We start from the raw sequence: 11,332 nt of genomic DNA, 5'->3' as shown, positions 1-11,332 counted from the left end.
TAAACTGCACACTATCATTTTATTTCACTGGATCAATAAAAGAAGAAAATACAACATCCCACTGCAAATGTAGATCCAAAGACAGGAGATATACGGATAACACTCTCCAAAGAGGTTTCATCCATCGTTCTTGTCACTTCCTGCAAATATAGACTTCATGAGCAGGATTGGAGGTTAATAATATTGAGGGAGGCGTGAAGGCTGTGGTTTACCTGGGCAGAGTTTCACAGTAGGGATCCCTACGAAAACAGGAGGGAAAAAGAGATTTGCTTACTTTTTAGGACACTTAGGAAGTCAGGTAACAACAGAAATGTAGAATAAATACAGTAGTTGACCGTTTTTAAGCAAAAAATGTGCATAAACGCGTGGGTAAATGCTGTATTGATAATAATTACATGAATCCGAACTATGAAATGGTTTGTGAGTTTGTTGACTTCAATTCAGTGGTAACTTACAACAAAACAGAGACAATGTCTGTGAATTAGCCACAACTCAAAGAGAGCTGTTTAATATCTTCTACAGTATCACCACTGTTGAATTGATTCAAAAAAGATTTTTTAATTAATCTAATTAATTTAAAAAGTAGATTTGCCAAAATTTCTGTCTCTTATTACGTCTTTCTTTTATTTTCAAACAGTAAAACGTTGAGTGTATAATGACAGATGTGTCTGAGAGGTCTGTACCAACATAATAAAAAACAAAAAGTTCTAACAAACAATAAAAACTAAATAGATGGACAAAAATACACAAAATTATCCAATGTATTCATGACGATAAGAAAAAAAAAATAATAATTTTTAAGACAAAATCGGGGGTTTTTTATTTCAATTTTATAATAAACACTGTGTATAATTTCATACGACATCAAAGGGTTAATACTTTGAAACTTGTGGTTTATATTCTCAAGTAAAAAGTAATTTAAGTCCTCTTTCAGTTATAAGGATGAAGTGATTTGAGTGACAGGATCCCCGCTGACTAATCATTTTATCATTTTAACGTCTAAAAAAGCCAAACAGCTGTTTGTATGAGCACCTCTCTCCATGTCCCACATCTGTACAAGTCCACTGCAGATGTTGTGCAAACTACTCCTCCTCTACAGCGCATGTTAAAAAAATGGTTTGATATCAATAAATTATCATTAAAGGAAAATAAAACAAAATGTATGGTGTTCGTGGTGTTAGACCTAATTGTGAAATAAAATTGAGACTAAATGGAGTCAGAATTGAAAGAGTATATGAAACAAAATTTCTGGGAGTAATTATAGATCATAAACCATGTTGGAAGCCACATATTAATTACATTAGACAGAAATTGTCAAGATCTATTGGTATTAATTACCAAACAAGGGATCTGTTGGACAAAAAATGTTTTAACATAGTGTATTTCTCTCTTATAATACCATACTGTACATGTAATATAGTGTGGAGATTTGGGGAAACACATACAGAACTTATATAAACCCTATAGTTAAACTCCAGAAAAGAGTTATAAGAATAATAAATAAAGTTTCTTATCCCAATGCTACTAATACATTATTTATAGAGTCAGGCACATTAAAATTAGATATTGTTTATTTAAAAACATTAGAAATATTATTTTGAGTTAAGAATAAAAGCCTTCCTACTTGTATTCAACATTTCTTCAGATTAAAAGAAACAAATTATAATTTAAGAAGGCTATGGGTCTTTGAAACATGTTATGTATGAAACACTTTGCTTGTTATACTGTTCCCTGGTTTTGCCATACCTAAATTATTGTTCAGAGGTGTGGGGGAATACATATAAATCTACAATTCATGCAATAACTATACTTCAAAAAAGAGCTATAAGAATTATTCATAAGGCTGGATATCGAGATCATACTAATATACTTTTTTTGAATTCAAATCTTTTAAAATGTATTGATATTATTGCTTTAAAAACTGCCCTTATAATGTATAAAGCATGGAATAATCAACTCCCTGGAAATATCCAAGTGATGTTCTCAGAGAGGAAGGGGGTTTATAACTTAAGGAGGGAATTCAATTTCAAAACTCCGGGGCCCGATTTACTAAGATCCTAAATAAAGAGTACTAAATTGCGTGTGCACTGAAAAAGTTTGCACGTGCTGTTGTTGTGTGTTTTGCGGGTGATCAACTAAGGTTGCGTGCGCAATTGATAACAGGTGCAAACCTCAGTATTTAAATGAGGTGTTACGGTTTGCGGCGCAAACTTTGCACCATGGAGATGGAAAGCAGGAAAGCAGGATAAAGTCGCAAGCGCAAAATAAAATTTGACGAGTTGGAGTTAGAGATATTAGTGGAAGAGGTAAATTGTTGTGCCGTATTCAGCACCCCTACCGTGAAAAGCACCCCCTCGTATATTCGCATAAGTAGACCAAGAAAAAAAACAACACACTGACACTTCAATATATTTATATATACACACACTCACACAAACACATACTTAGGAGTTTATATTATATATATTGACAAATATTATGGAAGACAACACAGTAAGCAGGCTATTAATTAATGACATCAATAACCATTTACCCGATTTTTGTTATCTGTGACTGTAATTGTGGGAAAGTATGACTATTGTGGAATCCATGAGCGCATTTAAACATGAATCATTAACACAAAACTGGACGCTAAACAGAACGTGACACAGAATGAGAATATCATTTTTGTCAGACGAGGGGGTTCTTTTCACGGCAGGGGTGCTGAATACGGCACAACACCGGGGTATGACAACTGCAGAACAAGTATAGGCGCACAATGAGAAACACTTTTTTCTCCATGAAAACACGTGATTTATTTATTATCACAAATAAAAAATGAATGTGCCTCCTGTGGCAACCTTTTGCTGAATAATACTCGATTTAACATTCAAATAAAATATTTCTCCTTTTGCATGTGGAGAATCCTCGCCATCCCCACCCCAGTCCTCAAATCAGGCACCAACAAGCATCCCTGCGTAATGCTGGGCAGATTAGCACCTTCCTTTCGAACGTATTAAATACAGACGCAATCACAATCCCCGCAAAAACTTTCAGGCTTGGTAAATCTCATTGCGCGTGGTAAATGGACATATTTGCATTTTCCCCTCCCAGTATTTAGCGATTTCTGGCGGGTACGCCCCATATTGATTATTCATCAGGGCAAAAGTACTAAATGAATAGCGTGTGCTATTTTGCTCATTTGAGAGGCGCAGTCCTCTTTGCACGCTGTTAGTAGATCAGCTTGCGCATTGCTTTGCGGGTGATGTCAAGTTTGCACACGTTTTTACGCACGCAAACCTTTAGTAAATCAGGCCCGGTAAAGTGCCCGGACAACTTTAAAATCATTCTGTATTTCAGTATGTGGAGTAAAACTATGGAACAGTATAAATGTGGAGATAAAACCTTGCTCAAGTGTGACTACATTCAAGAAAAGATATAAAGAATCCCTCTTTATGAGGTATAAGGATGATGAATTGCATTAACAATCTATATGGTCGGTATAGTACTGTATGTAGTAGTATGTATGTGTATACTATATGGTCTGTATAGTATGTAGTAGTATGTATGTGTATGTGTGTACCGTTACGTCGGTATGCAGGTACGTGAGGATGTAAGTATGTTGTATATGTACAGTACATGTGTATGCGTAGGTGTATGTATGCATGTGTATATGTGTGCATATTATGTACATGTGTATGTATGTGTGTACTTAGGTATGTTATTGTGTATACAATACATATATGCACAGAAGGATGAGCGATATTATAATGATAATGTAGAATATATTTATTTACATAAGAATTAATACTGGAAGTACAGCAACAGTATAATATTTACATTAAAGTTAAAATACAATATTTTTTTATTTTTGTTAAAGTTGGGACTTGCTGATTGGGCCGGAGCTTCTGGTCTGCTGGCCTGCGGTCCCCACCCCTGGTCATCCCGTTGCTGGCCCCCCTTCTCCTCCCTTTTCTCTCTCTGCAGGTGGTCGTGGGTGGCTTGTAGCTTGCATTACGGAGCACAAGTCTTTCCCTGACCCTGCACCCCAACCTGGGACTTGCTGATTGGGCCGGAGCTTCGGGAGCTGCGTGCTGGCCTGCGGTCCCCACCCCTGGTCATCCCGTTGCTGGCCCCCCTTCTCCTCCCTTTTCTCTCTCTGCAGGTGGTCGTGGGTGGCTTGTAGCTTGCATTACGGAGCACAAGTCTTTCCCTGACCCTGCACCCCAACCTGGGACTTGCTGATTGGGCCGGAGCTTCGGGAGCTGCGTGCTGGCCTGCGGTCCCCACCCCTGGTCATCCCGTTGCTGGCCCCCCTTCTCCTCCCTTTTCTCTCTCTGCAGGTGGTCGTGGGTGGCTTGTAGCTTGCATTACGGAGCACAAGTCTTTCCCTGACCCTGCACCCCAACCTGGGACTTGCTGATTGGGCCGGAGCTTCGGGAGCTGCGTGCTGGCCTGCGGTCCCCACCCCTGGTCATCCCGTTGCTGCTTCCACCTGCCTGCTGTGCTGTTGCCGTCCCTGACCCACCAGTCTGGCCCTCGGCAGGAGGGTCCCCCCTTATGAGCCTGGTCCTGCTCAAGGTTTCTTCCCTCCTAAAGGGGAGTTTTTCCTTGCCACTGTTTGGCTTAAGGTTTTTCTCCCACTAGGGGAGTTTTTACCTGCCATTGTTTATGTAATAACTGCTCGGGGGTCATGTTCTGGGTATGGGTCTCTGGAAAGCGTCTAGAGACAACTCCGTTGTATTAGACGCTATATAAATAAAATTGAATTGAAATTGAATTGAAAGTTATTCCACATTGGGATAAGATTTAGTAAAAGTCAAGTGCTGACGATGATAATCTAAATAAGGGTTAGGATTACATAAATCTACCACTTCCTCCTAATGCTATTGAACATGTGTTGGTTCCTGTGAGGCTGTTGATTTGTTTTGTTTTGTTTTTTATTTATTCATTCAATTCAATTTCATTTTATTATCCCCCAGAGGGGAAATTCACTTTATGGGGGGGGATAAAACCAAGAAACATAAAACATAAAAGGCACAAAAACACAGAGCACATTCACACAGCTAGGACACAGCATACATTCATTCATTCATTCATTCATTCATTCATTCATTCATTCATTCATTCATTCATTCATTCATTCATATGTGAGGACTAATGTTAAATACAGATGTGTTTCATTTTTGGGAGTCAAATTATGGAATGGACTTTGTGATGAACTGAAATTATGTAGATATCTGTTGAGTTTTAAAAAAATATTGAAAGACAAAATTAAGGATTACAATTCAAAATTATTTGAATATAATTTAATTATGCAGAGGGATTTAGAGTAAATTTTCTTTTCTTTCTTTTCTTTTGTATTACTGATAAACTGTGTTATCTTTTGGAAGGTACAGGATCGGCAAAAATAAGCTTCGGCTTCAGCCGACTCCTTTTTCGGTTACACAAAGTTTGTGTGTTATTGTTTATTGTGTGAAACTGATTAGTGTAAAGTATGATAATGTTTTGTCAGTTACATGCACACAAGTTAAGTTGTAAGAATGTAATGTAACCGAAATAAAGCATTGATTCATTGATAAAGGATAAAGGGGGGCACTCACTGCTGGGCCAGGATGAGTGGGATGCTGTCGGACTGCAGCGGGGATCCCCTCTCTCCCGTTCGGCAGTTGAACATGGGCAGCGTGGACAGAGGAGGGGGGCCGGCACGGTGGGCAGCCATGCTCCTCAGCTCGTCCGTGTTCCCGTGGATGGTGTGGTGGTGGTACAGCTGGATCCTGCAGCCACACAACATCACTGTCAGCAGCCTTAACCAAAGTTTACCTAATCTAACGTGACACCGGCTTGCTCATCTTCTGTAGAATCAGATCATAAAATATGGTGAATCAATAAAGATGACATCAGTGGTTTCCAAATTCTTAGCTTGATAAACCTGATATAATGTGATTTTAACAGGATTTCTTGAACTGTATCTAAAAGGACATTTAATATGTGGGTTTCATGGTTACAGCATGTTATGAGTGACTTTTATACGATAACCACACTAGTTTACTAGGTGTTGTTAGCCCGACCGAATCTTCTGTTCAAGTCAATAATATTCCACCAATCCAAGTGAGGACTATATATAAGTATAGTTTCTTTATGAAGTCTGGTTATTATTGAGAGAACCGTGAACATGGCGCTTTACTTACTGGTCTGTTCTTGCGTTTCTCTTTGCACTGTAAAAGAAAAAAATTAATGTGTCAGTTTAAAGTCATAAATGACTGAGAACATTTATAAACTCAAGCAGGACATTTTACTTAAAAGCCAGTGAACTAAAATGGTACCAATTCATCCATCCATCCATTATCTATACCCGCTTTATCCTTCGTAGGGTCACGGGGGTCTGCTGGAGCCTATCACAGCTCATTACAGGCGAGAGGGAGGGGTTACACCCTAACCTAGCATGCATGTTTTTGGACCGGGAGGATGCCAGAGAAACCGGAGGGAACCCACGCAAGCACAGGGAGAACATGCAAACTCTACACAGAAAGACCAATTCAATTCAATTCAATTCAATTCAATTCAATTCAATTCAATTCAATTCAATTCAATTCAATTCAATTCAATTCAATTCAATTCAATTCAATTCAATTCAATTCAATTCAATTCAATTCAATTCATATAGTGTCTATTACAACAGTTGTCTCCGGGTGCTTTCCAGAGACCCAGATCATGACCCCCGAGCAATTACCAAGAGGGTCTAACTCGTTTTGTGTTCCCAAATAAAATATCAGAAGTTGTAAACACAAAAAAATACTTCCATCAGTTTACCTCTATCGCAGCACCGGTGCTGATATTTTGGTATCAAACAGAACAGATACGTACACTCCCTCCCGCCTGCCGAACATGATGTAGGCCAGCATCAGACACAGGACGATGGCAAGGACCAGGGGCACGACCACCGTCACCATGTAGTCTGGGAAGAAGTCTCTGCTCGGGGGGGACTCGGGGGGGTGGAAGTCCCCTCCAGCTTCCAGCACCCCTGAGCCCATGGTGGGGGCAGGGGGCTCCGGCTCCCGCTTGGTCAGGTCAAACTGCAGGGAAAGACAGCAGAGTGCTGCTGCTAGTTCCAGCAGATCTGACTCTCATGCACACAGATGGAAGAGCTGGCATTCACTCACTGGGTATAAAGTAAAGGCATTGCTTTCCCTTGTTTTCTGATTAGTTGATTAATAATAATATAATTAATAGGGCTGGAGATCGATTCAAATGTCAAGAATCGATAGAATTCCGATTCTTAAAATTCAGAATCGATTATCAAGATTTGATTCGATCCGATTAAATTCCGATATTGATTTGGGTTAGTGTTATTAAAACAGTTTTTTGAGCTGTTGCATGAATTATATGACTGTAGTTATGCAACATATTAATACTAGTATTATATTGAGATTAAACAGTTATTGCAGCTAATGATGCTGTAAAGACCAATCAGCTCCCAGAATGCTGATAGAACTGCTTTCAGAAACATCGTGAGGCAGAATTACCAAACAGATCCAGGGAAGAAACAGAGACGGATGAAATCGGCTTAAATTTTTCCCACATTCCATTGTAATTTTTTCCATTTTCGGTCTATTTCGGTTTTTCATTTTTTGAAAATTTGGTTTTTAGCCTTTTATGCAAATGTAACCCCAAGACAGTGTATAAAGTAATGAAATATAGACAATTTATGCAATTATAACTAAAAACTTGAATGTTTTCATACCTTTAAACATATTTAAAGGCAAAAACATGGCACCAGTTATTCTTGTGTCCAAAAAAACATTACTTTTTTGGGCATAAACAAAAAAAATACCAAAAGTTGTAATGTAATGATGAAAAAAAAACTATCTTTAGACATACAAATCGATTTTTAGGAATTAATATGGGAATCGATTTTAGCAACACAGGCCTAATAATGAATAATATGACAGGATCTGAAAATTCCAACGGTGAGTCAGGTGTTTCAGGCCTCACCAGCTCCGTCTTGCACCAGGTGATGCAGTTGCTGGGAATGCTGCAGAAGTTGCATCCTCCAGGCGCCCTCACTTTGGTGGCGACCGCGCACTGTTTTTGGTGCTCCAAGGTCAGCACCCTCAGAAGACACTCCGAGAAATACTTTTGCGACCCCACCTTGACGTACACCCTGACACAGAGGAGATTTAATACACAAGCACTCCTTTCAGAGTTTGGTTTTGCACATACAGAGAACTTTTTTTTACAGAGCCATGGTTGGGTGGAACTCTATACCAGTTTACATTTCTCATGTAGGTAGCAAAGATTGGTTTAAGATTCAGTGCAAACAATATCTTTTAAAATGTAATGAATTATGATTTGACATTTGGAAGGAACAGAATGAAGTTTGAATAGAATTACAGGTAGTGTAAACTCTATCACAATAAAGATGAAAAGTGCTCAAGAATTCTAAGATAAGGTCATTTCAGGCAGGTATTGTTTATGAAGGTGGTTTATTTGACTTTATGTATTTATGTCTGAGAATTATGGTGATTTAGCTATCCTCTGTGTTATATTTGTGGCTAAAGGAGTTGTGTCTATTATTGTTTTGTTGTCATGTATAATGTATATAATTGCGAATGCTAAAGCGGATCCTAAAAAAAAACAAACGAAACAAACAAACATAGGGCTGTGTTTTACCCCTCAAAGTGTCCAGCGATGGGCAGGGGGACTCTGCCCCCGCGGTCCAGCGCGTTGGTAATATTCACAATCTCCAAGGCCTCCGTCCTCCACAGCTTCTGCAGATCCTGCTGGATCTCATCCTGGACAGAAGGGGGCAGCACCTTTTCAATCTCCCTCAGCTTGATGAAGAACTCCGCTTGATAGGGCAGCGTTTTCTCTGTTGATGACACACTGTTTCTTCACTTCTTCATCTCCATCAGTCACACTCGTTCATTAAAATAGGCGTACGGCTTTTATTTTTAGAAACACATACCTGGAACGACTTTGATGACAAGGAGGTGTCTGGCTGTGTCGTAGCTGCGCTTGTTGGTCGCATAGATCTGCCAGAAAAAGACATTAACTTCACCACTGTCATTTCTGATTAGAAGCGCTTTCTACTTTTGCGTCAATGGTTTCCTACATTTCCCAGAATGCTTTAGTTCTCAAGCGTCTGCCACGTCCGCTGGAGACGGACAATAGATTATTCCCTCCCAAGCAAAAACAACTACAAATACCTCAGTAAAGTTTTTATTCCACCATGTAATACGTTTTTAGATACATTGAATATCCACAATAAGATTTGGATTGTTGTAGTGCAATATGGACGATTTAGTGCTTATTTCTTCTTATATTTCTGGATTTTGTAGAGTGTAATTTTAAATGCCCTATAAAGGACTTTAATTGACGTTTTATTTCAATATAGTAGGAATTCCTTTGAATCAGAGATCACTCTAACATTTAGACCCAAAATATGAACTTATATTTATGATATAATTCTAATTTATATATTAAAGCATCATAATTTAGTGCATATATTTTTTTGTTGTAATAATAATAATAATCATCATAATCATAATCATAATAATCATAATCAATTTTATTAATATAGCGCTTTAAAAATATATCAAAGATGCTTCACAGACACAAAGATAAAACATTGTGAGCAAGAAAATTTTAGTTAAATACTACAGGATAAAAAAGATAAGAGATAAAAGATAAGATAAAGGATAAGAAACAAATCACACATCACACTTTTTGGCCGGGATCTCCATCTCCTTTTGGTTCATTACTTTTGGGTTAACCTTTTTCCTTGTTTATTTTCTCCCCAGCAATTTAAAAACAACAATCAATAAAATTTGATTTCAACCCTTGAAATCTTTGTGTGGCGTCCTTAATAATAATTGCAGTTTGATTAAAACAGATATGGCACTTTTTAAAAAAACGTGCTCTTCCTTTTTTAAAGAAATATTATTAGTTAGTATTTATTTATTTATACATTTGCTATTTTCTAAAAATGCTACTGAAGAGGAGTCCAAAGCGTTTGTAACTGATCCAGATGCTACTGTACGTCCAGTGCTGGTTGCAGCTTGTGTTGCTGTTAGTGAAATTTACAAAAAACGGCTCAAACCTCAATAAAGGTTTTTCCTGGAGTCATCGGTGTGCCGTACAAGAAGCCGTTATCAAAGGGGTGTCGTTGGGTGAAACGCAGCCACTCTGGGAGATCTGGGAAATTCTGCCTGTTGCACTTAAAAATCATGGGGTCATCGTACAAACGTCCAGCTTTGTAACACACAGGAAAAAAGAAATAGATGTAGAGAAGTGAAAACGCTCTTGTTCTGTAGCCTTATTTCTTTTTATTTTAAGAGAAGTCAGACCTACCGTAGAGTTTTGACAAAGGCTCAAAGTCATTCTGGAAAGTTTCTCTCATCAGCTCGTACGTAAATAACCTCCCCGCGGGAATGGTAAGTTTGATTTCTGCATTGGCCCCAAACAAGCTGGCAGCACAAACTGTGTGTGAGAGTAAACGGCACTTAAGATGGCTTATCTGAGGGATAATACAAAAACTCAACCAAACCTGACAACACACAACCCAGATGTTCTAATCTGCTGAGAGGCCAGGCCTCCAAAGCTGATATTTAAGACAAGAGTGTATAATAAACACAGACCTGAGACAGGGATTTAAACTGCTATTGCTGTATCACATGCAGCTGAGGGATTTGGGGAAACTTGCCTGTTAGAAAGAAGAGCCAGCTCCCGCAGCCTGCCATCTTGTTTTGACCTCTGATTGACAGAGCCAAGTGGAGCGGGGCATGGTCGCGGCCACACACATGTCCCAGCTATTTTTATCTTTCACCTAATAACATCCGGATGAGTCTCAGTCTGTCTGTCCATCAATCCTGCACTATTCCCTCTGCTGATATTTAATTTCATTTATTGATCCATTCCAGACATGTCAAAGCCATTTTAAAGAGCATAACAACGTTAACACTCATGAATATCTATCTATAAATACACACATGAACATACACACACATTTTGAACATATAAAACCTCTGGTAAATCTATCTATCTATCTACATGCATAACAATACGCATAAATCCTGTTTAGCATGTATGAAAATGGGTAAAATGAAATCAAATGTATTTAATCCTGCCCCTTCTTCAGTAGTCCATAACTACATTTTACATTCATCGGTTTTCTGAGTCTTTTGAATTTATGAAAAAAAAAAACAGACAAATAAACATATAAATAATGCATAAAGTAATCTTATATCAATTTAATGCTAAATGTTAGAATTGTAAATTCACACCAACAGTCACGGTGCACCCCGAGAGTCTCCCACCTGGAGGTCCCCCACCTGGAGGTCCCCCACCTGGA

General features: G+C 38.5%; 1 protein-coding gene across 1 annotated transcript; it reads right to left on the bottom strand.

Moving 5' to 3' along the window:
• Positions 1-10,810, bottom strand: sgca (sarcoglycan, alpha). The gene is made up of 11 exons (XM_061708081.1): positions 10,685-10,810; positions 10,333-10,461; positions 10,082-10,233; positions 8,948-9,014; positions 8,653-8,851; positions 7,975-8,143; positions 6,847-7,055; positions 6,171-6,197; positions 5,583-5,756; positions 213-239; positions 1-140 (listed from the first exon to the last, which is right to left on the bottom strand). Exons 1-11 carry the CDS (start codon positions 10,719-10,721, stop codon positions 134-136), a joined length of 1,197 nt encoding a protein of 398 aa, XP_061564065.1. The 5' UTR covers positions 10,722-10,810; the 3' UTR covers positions 1-133.
• Between the last annotated feature and the right edge of the window lie 522 nt (positions 10,811-11,332).

The sequence above is a fragment of the Cololabis saira genome, chromosome 19 (genome assembly GCF_033807715.1).
Source record: "Cololabis saira isolate AMF1-May2022 chromosome 19, fColSai1.1, whole genome shotgun sequence".
Classification (NCBI taxonomy): domain Eukaryota; kingdom Metazoa; phylum Chordata; class Actinopteri; order Beloniformes; family Belonidae; genus Cololabis; species Cololabis saira.
This window is presented reverse-complemented; position numbering and strand designations above follow the sequence as displayed.

What these genes read in the sequence shown, in the direction of transcription:
- sgca (XM_061708081.1), bottom strand. Translation starts at nt 10,721, where the DNA reads ATGGCAGGCTGCGGGAGCTGGCTCTTCTTTCTAACAG. An exon ending in TGTCATCAAAGTCGTTCCAG is followed by an intron (nt 8,852 to 8,947) that starts GTATGTGTTTCT and finishes TGTCATCAACAG; the next exon opens with AGAAAACGCTGCCCTATCAA. An exon ending in AGAAACGCAAGAACAGACCA is followed by an intron (nt 5,757 to 6,170) that starts GTAAGTAAAGCG and finishes GTGTGGCTGCAG; the next exon opens with GATCCAGCTGTACCACCACC.